We start from the raw sequence: 22103 nt of genomic DNA on the forward strand, positions 1-22103 counted from the left end.
AATGTGCTATCTGGGTTAAAGGCACCTAATCCTAACCCTAACCTTAACCCATGTCTAACCCTGTAGCGCCTTCCAGACAGCGCTGCCTTGAAGACAACTTTGGTGGCTTAAAATACCAAGAAACCCTTTGCACCTCTGCTCTCGACTCATTCATTATTATTAATTTATTCACTCTTAAAACAAATGTGTTGTCCCCATCTGGACTACTGTATCTGCACCAAGTGTCGAAAAAGATTCCTGTTGTAGTTACGCTTTGAGTTTGAAACAGTAGATGGCAGCACAAGAAAAATCTCTCCAACCTTATTTCAAAAACAGAGAAGAAGTTAAGTGCGCGCGCGCATTGAATTGACGTAGGAAGGAAGATCTAGCAGTAAACGAAAGCTCAACTTTGTACATCTGAAACAATTGTAATTATGGAAATTGTGCGTTGTGACACACATGGTAAGATGTGTGGCAGATCAAAACTGTGGCAATTGTTCTGTTGTGTTTTGGTAAGATGACTCGGCGCAACATTTATCCCTATTTACAGCAACTAACTTAGATGGAGTTGCTTACCGGTAGTTTGTTCAGATTATAGCCTAGCCCCGTTATCAAACATAACACTTGACTTGACTTTTGTAAACTTCTTGCTGTGATGTTGGAGATTCAGTCTCACATTTCTTACCAGTGCTTTTTCTGCTGTTAACCGAATTGTTTTCCTAGAACGTGTGCAACTACCGGTACGTTAGTCGGTAGGCTAGTAGCCTAGACTAAAGCAGGCCTACAGTTCCCCACAATTTCAGTTACCTTCAGTTAACGTTGCCCGTATGTGGGACATTTTTTGCTTTGCTGACTTCAGTAGTAGGCCTAGACTATAGTAGGCTACAATGTGGGGACAATATGATAAATCCACATCCAATTTTGATGACAGGAAACCTATAGCTTTGGCTTTCCCTAGTTTCACTGGCTTTCATTACTTTGGAGAAGAGCCACTCCCACGAGGCAGTGTCCCACGTTAGGACAATTTAGTACAGCTTCTACCTCACTGGTGGTAACATTGACTTTCTTTAAGGAACTACTTGTCTATTGAAAACTGGTACCAGAGATGGGCCAAACAAGGGCAAATCGTTCTACATCTGTGCAGCTCGTCAGGATCCTCCTTGTGATTTCACCCACCCAGCAGAGTAAGTTAAGTCTATTCCAGCCTTTAGTTTGTCATGCTTACAGTGGCTTTTACTAAATCTTTCCACCACCTAGACTTGTAGTATGATTATGGTATTGTATGCATTTGATAGGTTGGCTTCTCCTGTCTTAAAAACAGAAACATCATTACATGTCTACATACAGTAATTGTAGAGGACAAACAGTCTTCATGTTTCAAGTCTGAAGTCATAATCAGTTCATAGTGTGATTACGGCCACGTGACCATTAAAAAGTACCAATGAGAGCTGTCCTTGATTCAAAACTCCTTATCAGGCCACCTGTGACATTTTAGTGATTTATGATTTATGTATTGAACAAGTTACTTGGCATGTGATAGTGATGATGATGATGATACTGATTCTGATTCTTTTACTGATTCTGATACTGATACTCCTCTTCCTCAGCATCCCACCCTCTCACTGTTTACACCATGAAGACTCTGTAGTTGAACTCCAGGCTCTCATTAAGTCTGTTGACAAATCTCAGCGGTACAGGTGTGTGTGTGTGTGTGTGTCTGTGTAGGGTGGGCAATATGTTCACCTATCTTTGTACTTGCATTTTATTATTATCAATAAAATGTAATACGTTTTTAAATTAAATAGTATTTTTTCAGTGAGTAGCAATGTCTCTGTGTGTGTGTGTGAAGCAATGTCTATGCACAAATGTATACACACACAATCTCTCTCTATCTTATCCCAGGTTGTACTTCCGCTGTGCGCTGGGAAAGAAGGAAGGGCAGAAGTGGTGCGATAGTGTTCCCTGGAGTTCTGTAAGATTCCTCTTTATTTGGCTTCTTTATTCCAGCTCTGTGTCATAGTGTTCCCTGGAGTTCTGTAAGATTCCTCTTTATTTGGCTTCTTTATTCCAGCTCTGTGTCATAGTGTTCCCTGGAGTTCTGTAAGATTCCTCTTTATTTGGCTTCTTTATTCCAGCTCTGTGTCATAGTGTTCCCTGGAGTTCTGTAAGATTCCTCTTTATTTGGCTTCTTTATTCCAGCTCTGTGTCATAGTGTTCCCTGGAGTTCTGTAAGATTCCTCTTTATTTGGTTCCTTATTCCAGCTCTGTGCTCAAATGCTCTGTCAGTGTCTCATGTCCCCTATCTGTGTCATACATTCTGACTGGTGTGTGTATGAGAAGTTATTGTCTCCACTCCAAAAAGATTTTCTACTAATTCTGATTTTTCTGTGTGAAAAGTACATGTCTATGTACATATAATTGATACCTTTGGTACCAATGATGAGGGAGTCCTCATAAGGCACTATCATGGTCTGTATATTTGACATGTAGCATCTTTTCAAATAATTAAAATTAAGTATTTTTTATTTTGTTGCTCTTTTTGTTATAGACCCACATAAGGGCAATTCCACGCAAAATTGTCACGTCTATAACGCCAACTAAAGGCCATAGTATTTGTATGATGCGAATGATTATGTGAAAAGTTTTTCATGTAAGTTCTACAACCAAGAAGAGTGAATGCTCAAATTTCAAGTAATCATCATTCACATCATACCATACCATGGCATTGTGTTGGCGTTATGGACGTGACAGTTTTGCGTTGAATTGGTAATAACAATAAAGCAGCAGTTGCAGTTACAGGAATACTAATAGTGGCAATAGTAGTAGACAAAGTAGTAATCATGAGTAGGATGTTAAGTCTGTTTTTTTTTTTCTCAATGACAGAAAGAACCAGAGAAAAGGAGTCCTCTGACAGACAAACAGCTACAGGCCTCCAGCCTTCCTCCCGTTAGGAACCCCTTCAAAGCCCCCAGCAAAACGGACCAGACATCCGAGTGGAGGAAGCTGCAGCAGCCGGAGGGGAAGGAGGGGGACGCAAGGAGCCAAGAGCAGGAGAACCAAGTCCGAGAGAAGAACCAAGATGGAGAACGCCACGGCAGCAGCGGAGAAGGGGGTGGTGGTTGCCATCGCGAGAGGGAACAAGAGCGAGGCTGTGGAGGTGGAAGGGAGGAATCTGGGGGGGCGGCTGAGAAAGAGGGGCTCAGCAATGGAGAGACCTGGAGGGCCAAACCACTGCCTGCAGGGATGAAGATAAAGAAGAGCATGTGTGGAGAGGAGGAAGAGAAGAAGAAGAAGAACGACAGCAACAGAACCACCGGAGGAGGAGAAGGAGTAGAGGAAGAAGAGGGCAGTCTGGAGAGAAGTAAAACTGCCCCCACCAACAAGAGAAGCACTACAGAAGGGAAGAAGTCTGCGAAAGCATTCAGTCCCAGCCCTAAACCTGCCAGTGAGCAGACCACAGAGGATCGGTCTGGAGCAGTCTCACCTCACGAATCTGGCCTACACAGAGACAAAGACAAGAAGTGGCATGCTGGGAAATGTCGCACCTCAGACTCAGACAGCCAACACAGGACGTGCAGCAGCGTGGACACGGCCACTGAAGCACCCAGACATCCTCACTCGGCCAGCAGCAGCAGCAGCAGCAGCAGCAGTGGCGGCTCTAGTGTGGAGGAGACTCCGAAGGCGTCCAGCGGGACACCAGACAGTTTTGCCTCCATCGCCGCTCTAGCAGCCCAGAACAATCCCAGCTCAGCAGCAGAGAGGCACCAGGAGGCCCACAAGACTCCACGGGACCAATCTCAGAGACGGAGCCCAGTAGAGCTGAACGGTGATGACGATGATGATGATGACGATGATGATGAAGAGGAGGAGGAAAGGGAGGATGGCAGTGGTGATGACGATGATGATGTCCAGTTGGTTTCGGTGCAGCCCGGGCCAAAGAAGACCTCCCCTGTCCCCCCAGGCGCTCCCATGCAGAAGACTCTCACCTCGTACTTCCTGTCCGGCTCCAAGCTGAAGCTGCACAGCCAGCTCAGTGCCCAGCTCAAGCAGAAGAAGGTACAGCCGTGTGTGTGACTGTATTTGTGTGTAGTTTTGTAGGAGTACAGTTCTGACTAAAGTGTGACAAGAGGGTTCTATGTGTGTTGTGTGTGATTTATAAATGACATTTAGCATAGATTTTGGCCCAACTGTATATAGTGGGAGGCACATAAAAACATTTTGTGAATTTTCCATAGGCCTCAAAAGTAGTTATGTGGGTTAAAAAATAGTGTTTTGTTTAGTGTACCTTTCTGCAACAAGGGTCGGCAAGTAAGTTTTGCCGCAGACCTATTTTTTTATTTTTTTATTTTTTTTATTTACGACTGGTCAAAATAATCTGGTGGGTGTTGGCCCATGGGCCACCTGTTACCAACCCCAGTTCAAGAAGGTATTTGGATTGGACTTCTGTGGATTGTGGTTTTACAACTGTCCTTCTCTGTTCCCCTCTTTCTTATATTATATTGTTGTTCTCTCTCTCTCTCTCTCTCTCTCTCTCTCTCTCTCTCTCTCTCTCACACACACACACACACACACACACACACACACACACACACACACACACACACACACACACACACACACACACACACTCTCCCCATTATCGTGTCCTATGGCAGGCCACCCTGTCCATGGTGAACGTGTCGGCGCTGCCTGATAAGGGCCAGAGGCTGAGGAGTCAGGTGAAGGAGCTAGAGGACACGCTGACCTCGCTGAGTCTCACTCCTCTCACAGAGTCTGGTAAGAGAGAGTCCTCCCTGCACTGAATTACCCATCTTATTGATCCATCTGAGGGATTGATTATATTTCATGTTGTTTATTTGGTGTAAGTTGACTTGCATATACATTTATTGATTGCATTAAACATTTGTCATGATGAACCAAGGTAACATAATGCAATGCAGTATGGAAGGAAGTATTGTAACATTATAAGACACTTTTTCAGAGAAAATTATACCTATTGTCTTTTGTAAATAATCAATTATTAAAATAATGTTCAATATATGTTTACCATTCATTTTCTTTAATCTGTGCTTCTTAATGATAAAAAAAGCCTTTGATCAGAGTTCATGTGATGGGTCTGGTTTCAGAGTCCCAGGAGGAGACTAAGGAGGAGCAGAAGCCGTCTCCCGTGCCTAGCCCGTCCAACCCCTTCAGCCGCCCGGGCGGAACCATCCTGCTCCCCGACGTCCCGGCCCCGACCCTCTACGAGGCCCCACAGTCGGCCAGCTCTCTGTCGATGGGGCTCAGCCAGGGCTACACTCAGATGTTCGGAGGTATGAACTCACCTGCTCTCTCTTGAACTATCACCTGGTCACGGATTATCTGTCTGTCTCTCTCTCTCTTCCATTCATTCACTGTAGTGCTCTCTGTTGCTCTCTATTTTCCTCTTACATACTTTCGTACATACCTGCTCAGTTGAATTATCCTAGTGTTGTATTCTCTCATGTCTTGTAATCACTCCAGGTGTGCTCTCCCCCTCCCCCCATGGTCTCCATTCAGTTCACTTCTTTCTGTGTACTTTTTTCATTGGACCTCAACCAATTTAATTCAGCTATAGCAAAGGTGATTTTCTGGACCGGTTGCTTACAGTACTGTACTTCTTCTGTACCCCCCCCCCCCCCCCCCCCCCACACACACACACACACACCCTCTCCGGTCAGTGGACCCCCAGAGTCACACCTTCTACGGGGGTAGGATGACCGACAGTCGTCTGATGGCCATCCGCAACGCCACCACCGAGACCATCGACCACCTGCACAAGTCCCTGGAGACCTGCCCCGGCCCAGACACAGAGGCCAAAGACCCCAAAGGCATCAAGGCAGGACCACGCGCACACACACACACACAAAACACACACACACACACACACAGTACACATACACACACACACAGTACACATACACACACACAAATATAGTCATGCATATAGTCTTGATTGACAGGGTTTCCGTTTTAAATTAGTGTCTGGTCTTCTTGTGTTCAGGTGCAGTTACTTCCTCATCAGAGACGGGCTCTTGCCTGGCTGCTGTGGAGAGAAGACCAGAAGCCATGCGGAGGAATTCTGGGTAATATTTACATCTACTGTTTGGGCGGGGGGGGATATGACGTATTGTCCATTGTTGTTGCACACCAGCCTATGTTGCTGCTTTGGTTGTAGCATTCACTTTTCTGCTTAACATCTTATTGATGTGCACTCCAGCGGATGACATGGGTCTGGGAAAGACGCTCACCATGATCGCTCTAATCCTGGCTCAGAAGAAGCCAAAGGACGAGAAGGACCCAAAACTGGAGGGGTGGATCTCCAAACATGGTAATAGGGCAAACATACTCTCAAACTATATACTGTATGTCACCTGAAGAAGCAACACAATGGTGTTTTTGTCATTTATTTTATTTTTTTTGTTTGGTTAATTGGTATTGTTAATTGTGCACATTATAGGTTCTTGTGTCCCATCTGTATGTCCACCTGTCATGCATATGTTTTTTACAGGCTTTTTGTCAACAAGCATTCAGTATAGGGCATACTCATGCTTTTAGTGTGCACAAATATTTGTGTGTGTGTGTGTGTGCGTATGCGTGTGTGTGTGTGATATTGCGGTCCCATCAGACTCCTCTCTGGTGGTGTCCCAGGGCACTCTGATCATCTGCCCCGCCTCGCTGGTGCACCACTGGAAGAATGAGGTGGAGAGGCACATCAAGAGCAGCCGCCTCAGCGTCTACCTCTACCACGGGCCCAACCGCCAGAGAAACGCCAAACTGTACGAGACAAGCACGCACATACACACATGCACAAGCCAGTGTCCCAACCATCAGAGGAATCCCAGACAGTGCCACACACACACACACACACACACACACACACACACCACTGTCCCAGTGATCAGAGAAACTGCAGACACATATAAGCACACACACACACACACACGTACGTACCACTGAGAGCTAAAACGTACACACATTTCCATTACATTGATTAATTGAACACACTTACATGAAGTCTATTGTGATCGTAGCATCGCTTGATGGTTAAATGAGTCTGTTATGCTGATGTTATAATAATAATAATGATACATTTTGTGTGTAGTTCACTTTACATTCACAGTGAAACTCAAGAGTGCTAAATAGTGTCTGGTAATAATAGAATATACATGCAAGTTAAAGTGTTGTGTTATGTTTTCACCCCTCCAGACTGGCAGACTATGATGTGGTGGTCACCACCTACAATCTGGTCTCCAAGGAGATCCCCGTGCAGAAGGAAGAAGCTGAGAGGCCAAGTCAGGACGCTGACCATACAGTACGACTTCCATTCATATGTTACATTTTCCTGACTTGGCCTTTATAACTATTTTTATGGGGTTTTTTTATATGTGAAGGAGTTTAGTTTCTGTGCAGAGACTATATTAATTACTTTACATATCATGGGTAAATTTAATGACGTCTCAGGCAGTGTAAATCACTTTCCTGCATGTGTCACCTAGATGTATTTTCACAGAGGCATAAGAATTTCATGTTGTCTTCCACACTGCCCTCTGATTGATTGGTTGTGTCCAATCAGGGAGCGAACTTGCCTCCACTGCTGCGCGTGGCCTGGGCCCGAGTGATCCTGGACGAGGCCCACAACATCAAGAACCCCAAGGTGCAGACCTCCATGGCCGTGTGCAAGCTGAGGGCGCGGGCCCGCTGGGCCGTCACCGGAACTCCCATCCAGAACAACCTGCTGGACATGTACTCACTGCTCAAGTACGACCCAGCATGCCGCATCTTCTGGAGATGACCGCGCTGCATACACTGATTGCATTTTGCTATGAGATGTTTTATCCCCGTCCCGCCTTATTGTCTGTGTGTGTGTGGTGGTTGTTTTTGGTGTGTGTTTGTGTGTGTGGCAATCCTCTGTTGGTTGTGTGTGTCTGTGTGTGTGTGTGTGTGTGTGTGTGTGTGTGTGTGTGTGTGTGTGTGTGTGTTAGGGCTGTCACTTTACGTTCGAAAATCGATTGCACAATTGATTGGACCAAACAACACAAGTTTCGAAAACTAAAATAGGGAATCGATTTTAACCAAATATGTACACTATTAATTTTAAACTAATTAAACAAATAAAAAGGATAGATGTAACAAAATTCACAAACAAGAATATAAGAATATAAAAGAATTCCGAAGTGCAGTAAGCATTGCGAAAGCTAAAAAGAAAATTCCCACCAATTTTACGGAAACCGCTGTTTCAATCAGCTGCTGTGCTGCTTGTGTTTTGCCAAAAAATGGAGGACAACGCGATCAACCTGTGCGACATGAGAGAGTGATGGGCCCTAATAACTTGGAGTTCAATGTGGAAGTACTTCGGATTTTTGGTATATCAAACTATGGAGAAGAACAAAGCGGTAGGCTATGCAAACTGTGCAATCGAGTTCTATGTACAGTAGGCGAAATTTGTTTGACATTTCTAATCGTAAACACAGACACAGATACGTTTAAGACTGCAGTAATGTTTGTCACTGTAATGGCAGTCCACTTGGCTTATTGTTTTTCGAGAATGTTGCACTCCTGTTTGTCATTGTGCGCGAAACTTCACGCCAATAAATCATCAGAAATATTGCTGGCTTGCGTCTACAAGCGCCCTCTTTACGTTCGTCCTAATGCCTGTTAGTTGTTTGTGGATTGGCCTTTATTTGGCGTTGAAAATGGAAACGTCTTTAGACATGAAAAATCGATTTTACAATCGATTCAATGAACATTTATGTCTCAAAAATCGAACAGGATTTTTTCACAAAAGTGACAGCCCTAGTATGTATGTGTGTGTGTGTGTATGTACATTGTGTGTGTGTGTTGCAGTGATGACTGAGTTTAACTCCCAGCAGAGGGCGCTATCCCCATCCCTGCACATTGTTCTGTTGTATAGAGTCTGAGATTCAGTTGATCAGTAAAAGTTATCTGATTTGTACATTTTAAATTGCATTCAGATCCTATCATTTTAATACACAGTGGCTATACTCGATACTACAGATTCTGTTGAATTGCTATTCAGTAATTTAGCCATAAGCTTTTTGATTTTATGTTATAACCACATAGCAAAATGAATTTAAAAATGATACATCAAGTAGATTCGAGGTGCATTATTATTTGGTTTTCACTGCTTTGGATGTCATTTCCATGTCTGAAAGTGACTGGGCAGTAATATTAAGAGTAGTGTGTGTCTGATGCTGTGTCCTTGTCTGAGCGAGAGAGTGTAACTCTGTCTAAGTGTGTGTTGTGTCTGATTAGTGTGTTTGTGTGTGTGTTGTCAGGTTCATGAGATGTTCTCCCTTTGACGAGTACAAGCTGTGGAAGGCTCAGGTAGATAATGGCTCCAAGAGGGGTGGGGAGAGGCTCAACATCCTGACCCAGGCCCTGCTGCTGCGCCGGACCAAAGACCAGCAGGACTCCACCGGCAAACCACTGGTGTGTACACACTGCATACTATACACACACACAAACATTCACACTCCGACATACAGAGCAGGTACAGTGTACATACGCACAGCATAGAGCAGCAGGTACAGTGTGCACACACACACACACACACACACATACACACGTGTTTATATTCTTGAGCTGATTCCTGTGTCTCTGCTCTGTCCAGGTGGATCTGCCTGACCGCAGCTGTGAGGTGCACCGCGTGAAGCTGTCTGAGGATGAGCAGTCTGTTTACGACGTGGTGTTCGCCCGATCCAAGTACGTCATCTCACTTTCACTGACCCTATTAATTTCGCACAACTGACTCACAAACACAGAGAGAAATGTATATGTGTAGTATAACTACAGTACAAGCTGTTATAGATTTTTAGGATTATGCTGATAATCAAGCATGTATTTGAATTTTGCCTCTAAAGCAAATTTAAAAGTGTGTGCGTCTGTGCGTGTGTGCATCTGTGCGTGCGTGCGTGTGCGTGCGTGCGTGCGTGCGTGCGTGCGTGCGTGCGTGCGTGCGTGCGTGCGTGCGTGCGTGCGTGCGTGTGTGTGTGTGTGTGCGCGTGTGTGTGTGTTTTCTCAGGTCCACTCTTCAGTCCTACCTGAGGAGACATGAAGGAAAAGAGGGCCACAAGGGAGATGGCAGCAACCCCTTTGAGAAAGGTAAAGCCCTGCCCTAGCGCTTCTGTTCTTTAGAGCCCTAGCGCTTCTGTTCTTTAGAGCCCTAGCGCTTCTGTTCTTTAGAGCCCTGCCCTAGCGCTTCTGTTCTTTAGAGCGCTAGCGCTTCTGTTCTTTAGAGCGCTAGCGCTTCTGTTCTTTAGAGCCCTAGCGCTTCTGGTCTTTAGAGCCCTGCCCTAGCGCTTCTGTTCACCTCCTCTCTTTGACAAAGGTCTTTAGAGCGCTAGCGCTTCTGTTCACCTCCTCTGTTTAAGCTCCAGACTGCACTGATGGATTGATTGCACCTCAGTATGAAATGTTTTATTCCTGCCCCACCTCACTGGTTGGTTGGTTGGTTGTGTGTGTGCGTGTGCGCGTGCATCTGTGTGTGTGTGTGTTGCAGTGGCAAATGAGTTTGGCGTGTCCCAGCAGGGGGCGCTATCCTCGTCCCAGCAGCAGCAGCCCCAGGCCTCCAGTGCCGTCCACATCCTCTCCCTGCTGCTCAGACTCAGACAGTGCTGCTGCCACCTGTCCCTGCTCAAAAAGGTGAACGCACACACTCGCCCCCGACATGTGACTTAGTTTCTGTTGTGACCACATCCAGACTTCTGTCACATGGCAGACTTCGGTCACTGTCATGCTCAACAGACCGGTAGAAGAGGTCCTTTGTCCTCAGGCCCATCCAACTCTTCAACACCACACAAAAGAGGAGGGGAGAAATGGACTGTTCAGCATGAGCCTCTCTCGGCCCCTCTACCTTTATAGCACTTGGATCAGGTGTCTGCTGTACACCTGACTTTCTTACAGGCTATATTTGCCCTCCTACACAATCTGGACTGTGGTCACAACATCTACATCTACATCTTAGAACCTATTCCCTGTAATATATTGTGATTAAAATATATTATTTTGTTTTCTTGTTTGTCAAGCAATTCTTTTATGTTTACATTGTTGTCTTTTCATAGTCATAGTCATAGTAGTCATAGTAGTCATAGTCATAGTCATAGTAGTCATAGTAGTCATAGTATCATATTCACTGTTCACTCCCTGCACTGTTCACTTTTGCACTACCACTATTGCACACACTACCATAGCACCTTGTCATGGCCATTGCATCACATGGTCAGCCCATCACTTCACAAAGTTTTGTGTTAATTATTAGAATTAACTCTGTGAGATCTGTGTTTGTTGTGTTATGGATGCTGAACATTTCCCTCTATCTACCTATGTATCTCACATACTCACACATACACTATGTTATAACACATTGTGCTAACATTAAATCAAACCTATGCACAAATGTACACACACACACAACATGTATATATACACATACACACACACACACACACACAATCTCTCTCTCTCTCTCTCTCTCTCTCTCTCTCTCTCTCTCTCTCTCTCTCTCTCTCTCTCTCTCTCTCTCTCCCCTCATCCTAACACACAAATACACACACACGCACACAATCTCTCTCTCTCTCTGGATGCCCCTCCTCCTATAGACTCTGGACCAATCAGAGCTGCAGGGCGACGGCGTCACCCTGTCCTTGGAGGAGCAGCTGAATGCCCTGTCCCTCGGCGGCGAGCCGCCTGACCCCAGCGCCGACCTCAAGGACACCGTCTGCCTCAACGGCTCCCGATTCCGCTCCGAGCTCTTCGAGGACACCCGCGGGAGCACCAAGGTGACCCCCCGATCTTACCACGTCATGTTCCCATGACGACACAACCCTGTCCAGTCTTGTAGGTTCCCCATTAGGGTTAATGTAAGAAGTGGGAATCGGATCCATATGCTTAAGGCCTTGGTTGAACTGGAGTAGTTATGCCTTTTTCCAAGTTGCTGATAATGTGAAACTGTTGGTTCAATAAAGGTACTTTAAATATCAGAATTTCCCACTTGCACAGGATGGAGGTTTGCAACCCTTAAGCTTTGTTCGCCCACTTGGAGAATGCTGTATTGAACACCCATTGTCTGAAAAAGCTGTAACCTAACACAGCCCATCACTGCCTGTGCCTGAACACATTGATGCCTTTTCAGCGTCATGTGTGTTGTTGTAGTTTACTTTCTGCTTCCCTCCCTCAGCTCTCTGCTGTCCTCACTGAACTCAAGGAGATCAGGAGGAAAGATCAGAAAAGGTGCAGACTTGTTTGCATTCGCTATATTTACATAGGTAGAATTAAATCAGGTACAATTTTAGCTATGAAAACACAATTTTAATATGCATGCAAATTTTCCTGTGTGGGTAAAATGATAATTGCGTGGTGTTGTGTATGTTAGTGTGTGTGTGTGTGTGTGTGTGTGTGTGTGTGTGGGTAAAATGATAATTGCGTTGTGTGTGTGTGTGTGTGTGTGGGTAAAATGATAATTGCGTTGTGTGTGTGTGTGTGTGGGTAAACTGGTCATTGCGTGGTGTTGTGTGTGTTAGTGTGATAGTGTCTCAGTGGACTAGCATGCTGCGCATCGTTGCGGTGCACCTGAAGAGCATGGGGCTGACGTTCGGTGTGATCGACGGAACAGTCAACATTAAACATCGCATGGACCTGGTGGAGGAGTTTAACACCAACCCCAAGGGACCACAGGTGTGTCCGCACACTGCTGTTTCATATTGGGAATACACACACACACACACACACCGTAATTTGTATTTAGTGATCCACAAATGCTGTCCTGGAAAACATGGCAACACAAAAACACACACTTTGCAATCAGGTGCTTTCAACTCAAATCAAGGTGTGTGTGTGTGTGTGTGTGTGCGTGCGTGCGTGCGTGCGTGCGTGTGCGTGCGCGCACTGTCTCTATCAGGTGATGCTGGTGTCCCTATGTGCTGGTGGGGTAGGCCTTAACCTGGTTGGTGGGAATCATCTCTTTCTCATCGATATGCACTGGTGAGCAACCCCATATCTTCCCTTACTGATCACCATAACAAGCTTTAAATGGATAATATCATTTGAAATACCATAAACCTTGGTCTAGGTTTGGAGCACCAGTGTTTGTTTTGAAAGCATGACGTATAATATGCTTAACAAAATAATGGAAAAAAAAATATACTGTATGCGTATGCCATTCAACATTTCTCTTAATAACACGGTTGAACTTGAAATGAGTTTGGTGGAGTGATTGTGTGTGTGTGTGTGTGTGTGTGTGTGTGTGTGTGTGTGTAGGAACCCTGCCTTAGAGGACCAGGCCTGTGACCGCATCTACAGGGTGGGCCAACATCGCGACGTCACCATTCACAAGTGAGAAGACCCTAAATGTAACATGTGGAAGATAATGTGTGTAGAACTACATCGCATGATTACCTGATGTTATGTTATTTGTATTATATTATTATAATGTTTTGCAAAATGCATAGACCTTCTATCTTTCAGTCTAAATGAACACGGTTAGTGTGCAAACTTTTTGAGAAGGCAACTAAAGCTGAAGGCTTTTGGATACGCTTTACTCTATGACTTCCAGTAGTATGCATGTATGAGTGCTAATTGAGTGCTGTGTTGACTCGAGTAGTGTAGAGTGGAGTCTGGCTGTGCTGTTGCAGTAGTATGCATGGATGAGTGCTAATTGAGGGCTGTGTTGACTCGAGTAGTGTAGAGTGGAGTCTGGCTGTGCTGTTGCGTTCAGCTTTGTTGCTAATTGAGTGCTGTGTTGACTCGAGTAGTGTAGGGTGGAGTCTGGCTGTGCTGTTGCGTTCAGCTTTGTTGATCTGCTCTTTCCTCTCACAGGTTCATCTGTGAGGGCACAGTGGAGGACAAGATCTCCTCCCTCCAGGAGAAGAAGAAGGAGCTGGCTCAGAAGGTGCTGACGGGCACTGGGTCCACCTTTACCAAGCTCTCCCTTGCTGACCTCAGGGTCATCTTCGGTGTCTAGGCACCAGCAAGATGCTAAAGCAGCCACTGCACCAGGCTTTAGGTGGCCATATTGGATTTACTTGGAAGTGTTCAGCAACCTATACAAATGTCATGTGGGTGTGGGCAGTCATAAATATATAAATATATTACTATTACTAATATTGCTTCCACTTGAAAACCAACACAATATACACAATTATCAATCAATCTATCGTGCCTCTGGTTGGCTCGCCAGAAAGTGGTCTATGCTGCCATATATCAGTGAAACAGGATATTGTGCTGAATCTTTAGGTATTTATTTTATGGTCAAAACTACAAGTTTAAGCAACATGTATGTATGACCTTAACTGTGTCTACAAGGGTAGTTACCATGGTAGTTACTTGAACGGTTGAGAAATGCTACTAGTTAAAAAAACTTGATTGTATGCTAGGCTTGAGTCATTGTAACCAGTTATTTTATTTCCACAAAATGTCACACACATGCAAGGGAAATCACTCCTCATACAACACTAATTGACAATATAGTGATATTTTTTAACTCTGCAAGGCAATAACTATTGATGGCTTTTTTATTCCTTTACTGTAAGATGTAGCTTTCTGTAGAGTCACTATTCTATTGTATGGGACAGACAAAGGTTGATATAACTGTTACAAAATCAGGGCAAAATGCTGAAGTTGAATGTGTTCAGACAGTAGCGGTGGCTGGGATGGGTAAATGGGCCTTTGCCTTAAGGGGATTTTTGTTTTTAGCATTATGTTCCCATTTGTGTTGTGTTGTCCCATATGTCATGTAACAACATTTGAGTCTGGTCATGTCAGAGTAAGTTCTTGGCATCACATTATGTATGATCAGATTATCAGCACTTCTATTTGTCAACGACCTGAATTGCCTTTCTGTTTTATTGCTTGTTTATATGTTTTCTTTGTGGTGTTCATGTATATGTTTGTCTCTGGAAGTTAACTTGCTTTGTCTTTTATTTTGTCAACAATAAAATATTGTACATGTCCTCAGAATCCACATAAATGCATAAACTCCACTGTTATTAAGGCATAATGCATAGACTAAACAAACAAAAAAGTTTGAGTAACCATTTCGGGCATAATTTCTGGGTATTGACAGTTATGTGTACATTTCATGTGGTACAGGTCAAATTTGGTAGTCAGAAAAACCTGAAAGACTGTCTAATATCTGAACGTGCAGGTCAAGTTTCAGTTTGGGAATTTAGAATATCAGTCACTCTTAAACTTACATTCCTAAAATGGTAAAATTCCGCTCCGCTAGTTATCTCTGCAGTGCACCCTAATAAGGGAGCTAGCAAGCTAGCTGAGTGAGCGCCAGCTCACACACCAAGAAGGCCATCAGTGAGCATGTACTTCCTCTGGCCCACCTTTATCCCAGCATTACAGTTTGACATAATATTGTATCTTACATTTGCAATAATGGTCATAGATGATGTGCTATTTTTTTAATAAGCTATAGGAATCAGTATTTTAGTTTATTCTTTTTTGTGCTACACTCACTACAACAGGGCTGAGCTCAACTTACTGATCACAAGACATGCCGTTGTCTCAGTAGCCACTGAGATTTGTGCTTCCTTATCAGCTGTGGGAATAACAGAAGTATGCTTTCTCACATACCACTGCCACGCAAATATCCATGTAGCAGCATGCATTATAAAAATTAAATAGGCACAAAGTCAAATGACGTAAACATCCATCAAGCTTTTCTTATCAACATCAATAATAACACTAATATTAACAATCTTAATAAAATATGAATACATGTTTGATTAAATAACAAATGACTCATAATAGAAAAAATGTGTTTAATAGACACTATGAGTTGAATCTAATCTGAGGACACCAGTATAAGGCCCTATTTGTTATTCATAATCATTACCATTTGTAATTTTCTCCTAATCTAGTGTTCTGTATGAGCCCTCCAAATGACCAGCAGAGCAGTGGAAATCTTTCTCAGTTGTAAATGTCACCTAGAATCATGACCAACTAGTCTTGGTCCTTTAGAATCATGACCAACTAGTCTTGGTCCTTATGGCACAATAGTATCATACTAATGTAACCTTTCCACATAGCTAAACTAAAAAGCCAGGGTCAGTTAATTAAACATTGCAATGTAGTTATTATATTGTCAGCCTGTTAGGTAACTCTGATTCCTGGACGTTCGTCCATTGGGGTGAGAAAGATCTCAGTACACAGAAGTCAGGACTGATTATATTGTTGTTGGGAAAACAGAAGCATTTACAAAAATGTTATGTTGAGACAAGTTATCCATCCTTTCCTGATTATCTATTTAATGATTATTTCTGGAAAATGTCCACCTTTTTTGTAAGACATTACATAATACTGTCTTGGTGTTCCATATTGCATAGGCTTAAAAAATGTCTGACTCCTCCATTAATATAATTCATTCAATAATCATAACACATTATCTTATATCCGTTGCCCCTTCTCTTGATTTCTGTTTTGCTTCATCAGCTATCAGTTGTCTGAAAATTTCTTCAGCCTCTTCCTCCAGTTGCTGGTCAAACAGATGTTGTCTATATGACGTGCGTCGGCAGGATCCTCCAACCCACAGTAGCAAAACTACTAAAATCAAACCTAAGCCTATAGACTAAAAGAGAAAAAAAATATTTAAAATGTCACAATTATCAATTGTGAATACTTCATTAGTTGCAAGTGAATGTCATTCTATTGACTCCATGACATATTTACTAAAAACCCTAATTGTGTGTGACCAGACTGAATTAGATGCACATTGGTATTAAGAGAAAGTGCATGCAGTAAATACATAGTAATTGATAGCAGTTTAGCTACTTACCCTAGATACATTGGTGTAATACTTGACTTCAAACTTTTCAGGTTTTGTCATGTCTCCCTCATCCTTGCAGGCAAGCTGTTCCTCGGCTGTACCATTGCTATGTGTCCTTAAGCACACATACCAGTCTCCATTGACGAGAGCTATTATTACCCAAACCAGGCCTATGGACAGCGCCCTCAGAAACACAGTGCAGCACTTGGTGGAGGGCCGGGGGAAATCCTCTCTGGTCCAGCCGCAGATCTCCATACGCTTGTTGTCCATCAAGAGGCAGGCGTAAAATAAGATGCATGCAGGGAGCAGCATGTACAGAATGCAGAAACAAACATGTCTGCCATAGTTTGGATCACAGGGACACAAGAAAACAAACGTAAACAAAAGCTCGAGAAATAGGAACAGGACAACGAGGGCAAGCGCTGTGGCGGCCGGTGACCCCATCTTCTTCAGGGGTGGCACTGGCAGGAGCTGGTGTGCCATGGTGACTGAGGGTTGTGCGAATTCGGTTTAGAGAGGCTGTGCGTTAGTCTACTGGGACCCCATATGCGCTCCAAAGTAATAATGCATGGCATAGCATCAGTGAATGCACTTCCCCTTCGTATGTGTGCTGTTGCTACAAGACAAACTAACCGCAGGGAAACCTGACATGATGGAAAGTCTGAGCTGGTATGAGCTGGCACTGAGGGAGGAACTGAAATGAAGTCAGTCATATGACAAACTACAATTCAGTCCAAAAAAAAGGGAAACATGATGTCACACTTTAGTACTCTATTGGGTATTGAAATATTCATAGGAATCATTATTCCATATTTTGTGTAGTCATTCTATATCAGAACATCTGACATACAATCCAAAATAGTCTACAAAAACCTCCGTGTTACCTTTAATTTGAGACCAGGATTATGCTTCTACACCAAGAGGTTGCAACACAGTAAGGCTTTGTCAGTATGCATTTTGAGTAATCAAAAGTCCTATGGTGAGTTTCCATAGGGAATTTTACCAAACGCATGAGCGTATCTTGGCAAATAATGGTCTAAAGTACTCATTTTTCATTCTATATTGATCTACCTTTGCTCACAGCTTCACAAGACCTCATCAAGTCATATCAAGTGACCTAGAGGGCTGAAATGTGGTCAGTTCAGAGATGCTTGTTATCCGGCAGACAGTGGCGCCAGCAGAAAATGTTGATCTATAATTTGTAAACTCTGACTATTGCCCTTCTTTTATTAGCTACTGCACACACACACACAGTGCAATGCAACACTTAAACTAAGTTAGAAAGGAGGTATAGAATACATAATCAAAATGCAATGCATTATTTATATATATATATATATATATATATATATATATATATATATATATATATATATATATATATAGTGGAAGGTCATGAGCTAATGGATTCATTATAATGGATTTCATCTGGAGGTTTTACCACTTTGACACTTACACTTTTGGTCATGTGCGCCCCCTAGTGGTTATAAGACGAATCCCCACTATGTCAAGAAAGAGCAGCATGCAGATTTTACTGCTCATGTAAAATTTTAATTGCTATGTCAAGTAGGAGTATGACAAATAAAGAGAGGGCTCCCCTATAACCCTAACCCTATAACCCTAACCCTAACCCTATAACACTGCCATCTCACCATGTCAGAGAGATTGTAGCCTCTATTTAAAAAAAACACACATAATGTAATTCCATGTAATTTCTCCTTCTCAATCTATACCTAAATCATCTAATAAATAATATAATATTTATGCATGCATTGTTGTGGCATACATCCAAATCATTCAAGACCACTCTCTCTGTCTTGGCCCCAGTTCGGTGGTGATATAGGTAGCGGGAAGCTACGTCAAGGCGGGGACTCTAAAATGGGCGACACCTCTCCAGTGAAGTGATATTGAATAAATCAATCATATGCAACCAGTGTTAAATTCTGATCCACTGTATCTATCTATCTATCTTTTATTAATTAACTTCGGCCTTATTCAGCCCACTTTGTGCATCTGTCTTCCCTGTGGCCACAGTCCGCATGCGCTGTCTGCAAAAAACACTGTCAAACTCGCACCCCTAGTCTATCTTACTCCTCTGCATTTCTGTCCTGAAGTGACCTGTGTTTGCACATGTACTCGTCAGGGCCACTGGGCTATATGGGCTGCAGCCCAGGGTCTCGACCACTAGGGGTCCTCATATTGTAGTGTCAAGTTTAGTGTTGTTGTCGTTCTCACAGTACCTGCCAAATGTGTAGCCATAGGAGGCATGAACATTTAGAAAAACAAGAGAAAGCTTCAGAGCTGCTAAAAAAAGACACCAAAATTAACAAATGTAAAGACGTCAGCCTGCTGTTGTGGCTAGTAGGCTAGTACAAGCGCTGCCACGAATAAGTGCAGGCCAAGGGCTGGCATCATTGGTAAGTCTGATTTTACAATGTCTTGTAATTAGGCTACCATGTTAATAATGGTTATGGATTTCAACATTTATTTCTAATACAAAGTGGGATGTCATTTTGCAGTGTTGGAGACAGAAATGTGCTGTTATTTCAAAGCCAGGTTACTTGAAAATGCCTAGCTGCTTCAATTGTTTAGATATTTCACATTTCAAACACATCTCAAAGTGTTACAGATGCTATTATTTATTTGGCACAAACTTAGCAACAATCATATAAGAGCAGAATGGTTGTCATTTTTATTCGTGCATGTCAGTGTGGGGACAATCTGGTGTATTTGATGGGGGTTCGGAGACAGTTGAGGTGAAATGTTGGTTTTGATCCACATTTGATCATCATTTGATCCTTGTTGAAAGATTTCTTTTAATGGACCTTCACATATTGTGTGTGCTTGCTTTTTTTGCGTTTTCACGCAATTGCTCTTTAAGAAATGCATGTGTCTGCATCCGGGCATACTTTGCATACTTTAGTTTGTAAAAAGGTTTACGCAGACAAGGAATAGGTGAACATATCATCCACAGAAGTGCCAGTGCAAAAAGACAGCCAAAGCCATAGACCTGAAAATGAAATTGTCAAAGACATGTGATCATTGACTTGTTGCACATGATAAAAGGTTATTCAAAAAGGAGAACAAAATGCCAGTTCCATGCAGACATTTTCTCATAACATTATATTGTGCTTTACGGAGTTGGCACTTTGAGAGCAATATCGTCTGTATCAATATATCTCATAGCCTTATGTTTTTCATTTTTTCTTTAAAAATTAGATTTGTTTCACGTTGTTCTTTATTGGAAAGTCAGTCTGACATTCCGATAAAGACAACTGTGTTGAATATGATAACATACTGTATAAGGGTTTAGTCTAGCCTGGTTAGCATGTAGACCTTTTCAATTATAATTGAGAGTGGGTCTGGAAAAGGTTCATTGACTTATGACTTCCAGCAGGGTCGTAACTAGCAGTAAAATTAAATTGGTGCATTAAACCAAATTGTTTCAGAAGTGCAGCATTCTTGTAAATGAAGGTTATAAATGCAGTTGTTTTCTCAATTCCAAAGAAATACACATCCATTCCGGAGTAGCGATTGTATTTGTGTGCCTGTGTTTTAGGGACATTGGAAATGGGCTTCAATGGCCTCTTGACCTGCAGAGCAAATCCCAAATTTGCCAAAGGTTCATATGGATATTCCCAGGCTAGGTTTAGTCTTGACACATGCAAATATTGGCATGGACATTGTACATTCTTAACAACCACGGGAGGAGGAACAGTGAGCTAGGAGGAGATAGTAGGACAACATAGTGTTGGGTGAAGTGGAAACAGCCACTGGAGTAGGAGGATCACCTGGCAGGACACCTGACTGGAACCCCAAGAGGATTAAGCAAAGTCCTTTTAGACAAGTCTCTCCACTCGGCGGCCATATTACAACGCTTTTTGTGCACTTATCGGGCATCAACTTCGACAGACATGCTCGTGCGCAAGGCACAATGTATTCACAACACACCACGTGATTGACTTCTTTGCCGCGGAAGGGACGGGATGTGTGTAGACAACTGCCCTATTGCGTTACAAACTAACCCCATGCATTTCTATGGGAAATGTTTTGAGTGCTGTGTCTCCTCATTAGAAAGTCTTCTTGATCCTGGGTGTTTATGATGTCCTTACCAACCCATCCAACCTGTTCACATGCATGCCCCCTTTGGGGTGAGGGAGGGAAGCTATTGCTGGTGGCACGATCATGTCCTGAAGACCGTAGCTCATGCAAAAAACAAGGGGCTCAGCAACAGCACAGGTATCCACACCGCAGCCAGGACGATGAAACACGGGGCATGTTGTGGTGGTTTGCTTGAGACTGGGTCACAGCAGTTGTCCTGGAGAGGCAGCTGAACATTCCATCACGTATCACCCAGACTGCATTGAGCTGAATGAGTGCCAGTAGGGGATCAGCCTCGGCCGGGTCACAAGTGTGTTATGAGGCTCTGTTCTGAAAAGTTTAACATACAAATAGTATTGATGAATATTACCATTCTTTGCTAAATCTAAATCTGGTCTGTGATGAAAAATACTGTGATTGATGATGCACTCTGTGACTACTGACACCCCTTTTCAGGAGGTTAATTATTGAAAGACCATAAACCTGATCTTAACCTTCCTCTATGGTCAGAGTCTGCTTACCATAGACTGACTTCAATGTGCGGTTCTGTTGGATCTGTTTGTATGTAAAGAATTTGTGCTGTTTTGGTTGATCAACCTGAGCTAAACTAGTAATAATAGTAACAACTGGTGAGGACTAAGGGGAAAGGACTGATTAGGATAGGACTGATAAGGGGATCCAGGGACTGATCCAGGGACTCAGCCATCACGATTGCGCTGCAGAGAAAGGAAGTGAATTCAGTAGATCAGCGACTCCAAACGAGACTCTTTCTGGGAGAAAAAATGGCCTCCGTCTCTCTCTGAGGAGGAGCTCTTCGGTTTGCGGTGAAACACTCAGTCACAGTTTGTGTTAAGCCTAGCTATCTACCACAAGAGTGTTTAGTAGGCAAGATGCAGCGCCTGTTTGCCGTGTTTTTGCCTTGTTGAGATTCAGAAGAATCAGAAGAAACACAACTTCGCTGAACCACTAGACTGAGGTAAGACCATATATATATATATATATAAATGATGTATGTAGAGTCAAAAAAAAGAGGTGCAGTAAAGTCAGATTGAAATAGGGGCAGGAAAGGAACGAAAGCTAGACAGAGGTGGGGGAGGGAAGTACAGTAGATTGAAGATGTTTGGTTAATGATTATCTTCTTGGAGGTCAAAGTTACTGCAGGATGTCTAATAGAAGTATACATACAGTATATGAAAGACCTAATATACAGTAA

At 43.2% G+C, this 22103-nt stretch overlaps 1 protein-coding gene across 2 annotated transcripts; it reads left to right on the top strand.

Annotated features, from left to right (window-relative positions):
- Positions 1-350: 350 nt before the first annotated feature.
- On the top strand, positions 351-15048 carry LOC121693708 (transcription termination factor 2-like). 2 transcript variants are annotated; one of them, XM_042073342.1, is made up of 24 exons: positions 351-441; positions 1052-1163; positions 1587-1676; positions 1882-1951; positions 2863-3097; positions 3260-4035; positions 4635-4755; positions 5106-5291; positions 5679-5836; positions 6002-6083; positions 6218-6328; positions 6626-6776; positions 7207-7312; positions 7574-7758; positions 9297-9450; positions 9632-9723; positions 10043-10122; positions 10520-10662; positions 11619-11798; positions 12197-12249; positions 12540-12693; positions 12917-12999; positions 13276-13350; positions 13834-15048. In XM_042073342.1, exons 1-24 carry the CDS (start codon positions 414-416, stop codon positions 13976-13978), a joined length of 3570 nt encoding a protein of 1189 aa, XP_041929276.1. In that variant the 5' UTR covers positions 351-413; the 3' UTR covers positions 13979-15048. The 2 variants fall into 2 exon arrangements, with proteins under 2 accessions (XP_041929276.1, XP_041929268.1); XM_042073334.1 differs by having other exon boundaries at positions 2863-4035.
- Positions 15049-22103: the final 7055 nt, after the last annotated feature.

Source organism: Alosa sapidissima, chromosome 2 (genome assembly GCF_018492685.1).
Source record: "Alosa sapidissima isolate fAloSap1 chromosome 2, fAloSap1.pri, whole genome shotgun sequence".
Classification (NCBI taxonomy): domain Eukaryota; kingdom Metazoa; phylum Chordata; class Actinopteri; order Clupeiformes; family Clupeidae; genus Alosa; species Alosa sapidissima.

What these genes read in the sequence shown, in the direction of transcription:
- LOC121693708 (XM_042073334.1), top strand. Translation starts at nt 414, where the DNA reads ATGGAAATTGTGCGTTGTGACACACATG. An exon ending in GTCAGGACGCTGACCATACA is followed by an intron (nt 7,313 to 7,573) that starts GTACGACTTCCA and finishes GTGTCCAATCAG; the next exon opens with GGAGCGAACTTGCCTCCACT. An exon ending in CAGCAACCCCTTTGAGAAAG is followed by an intron (nt 10,123 to 10,519) that starts GTAAAGCCCTGC and finishes TGTGTGTTGCAG; the next exon opens with TGGCAAATGAGTTTGGCGTG.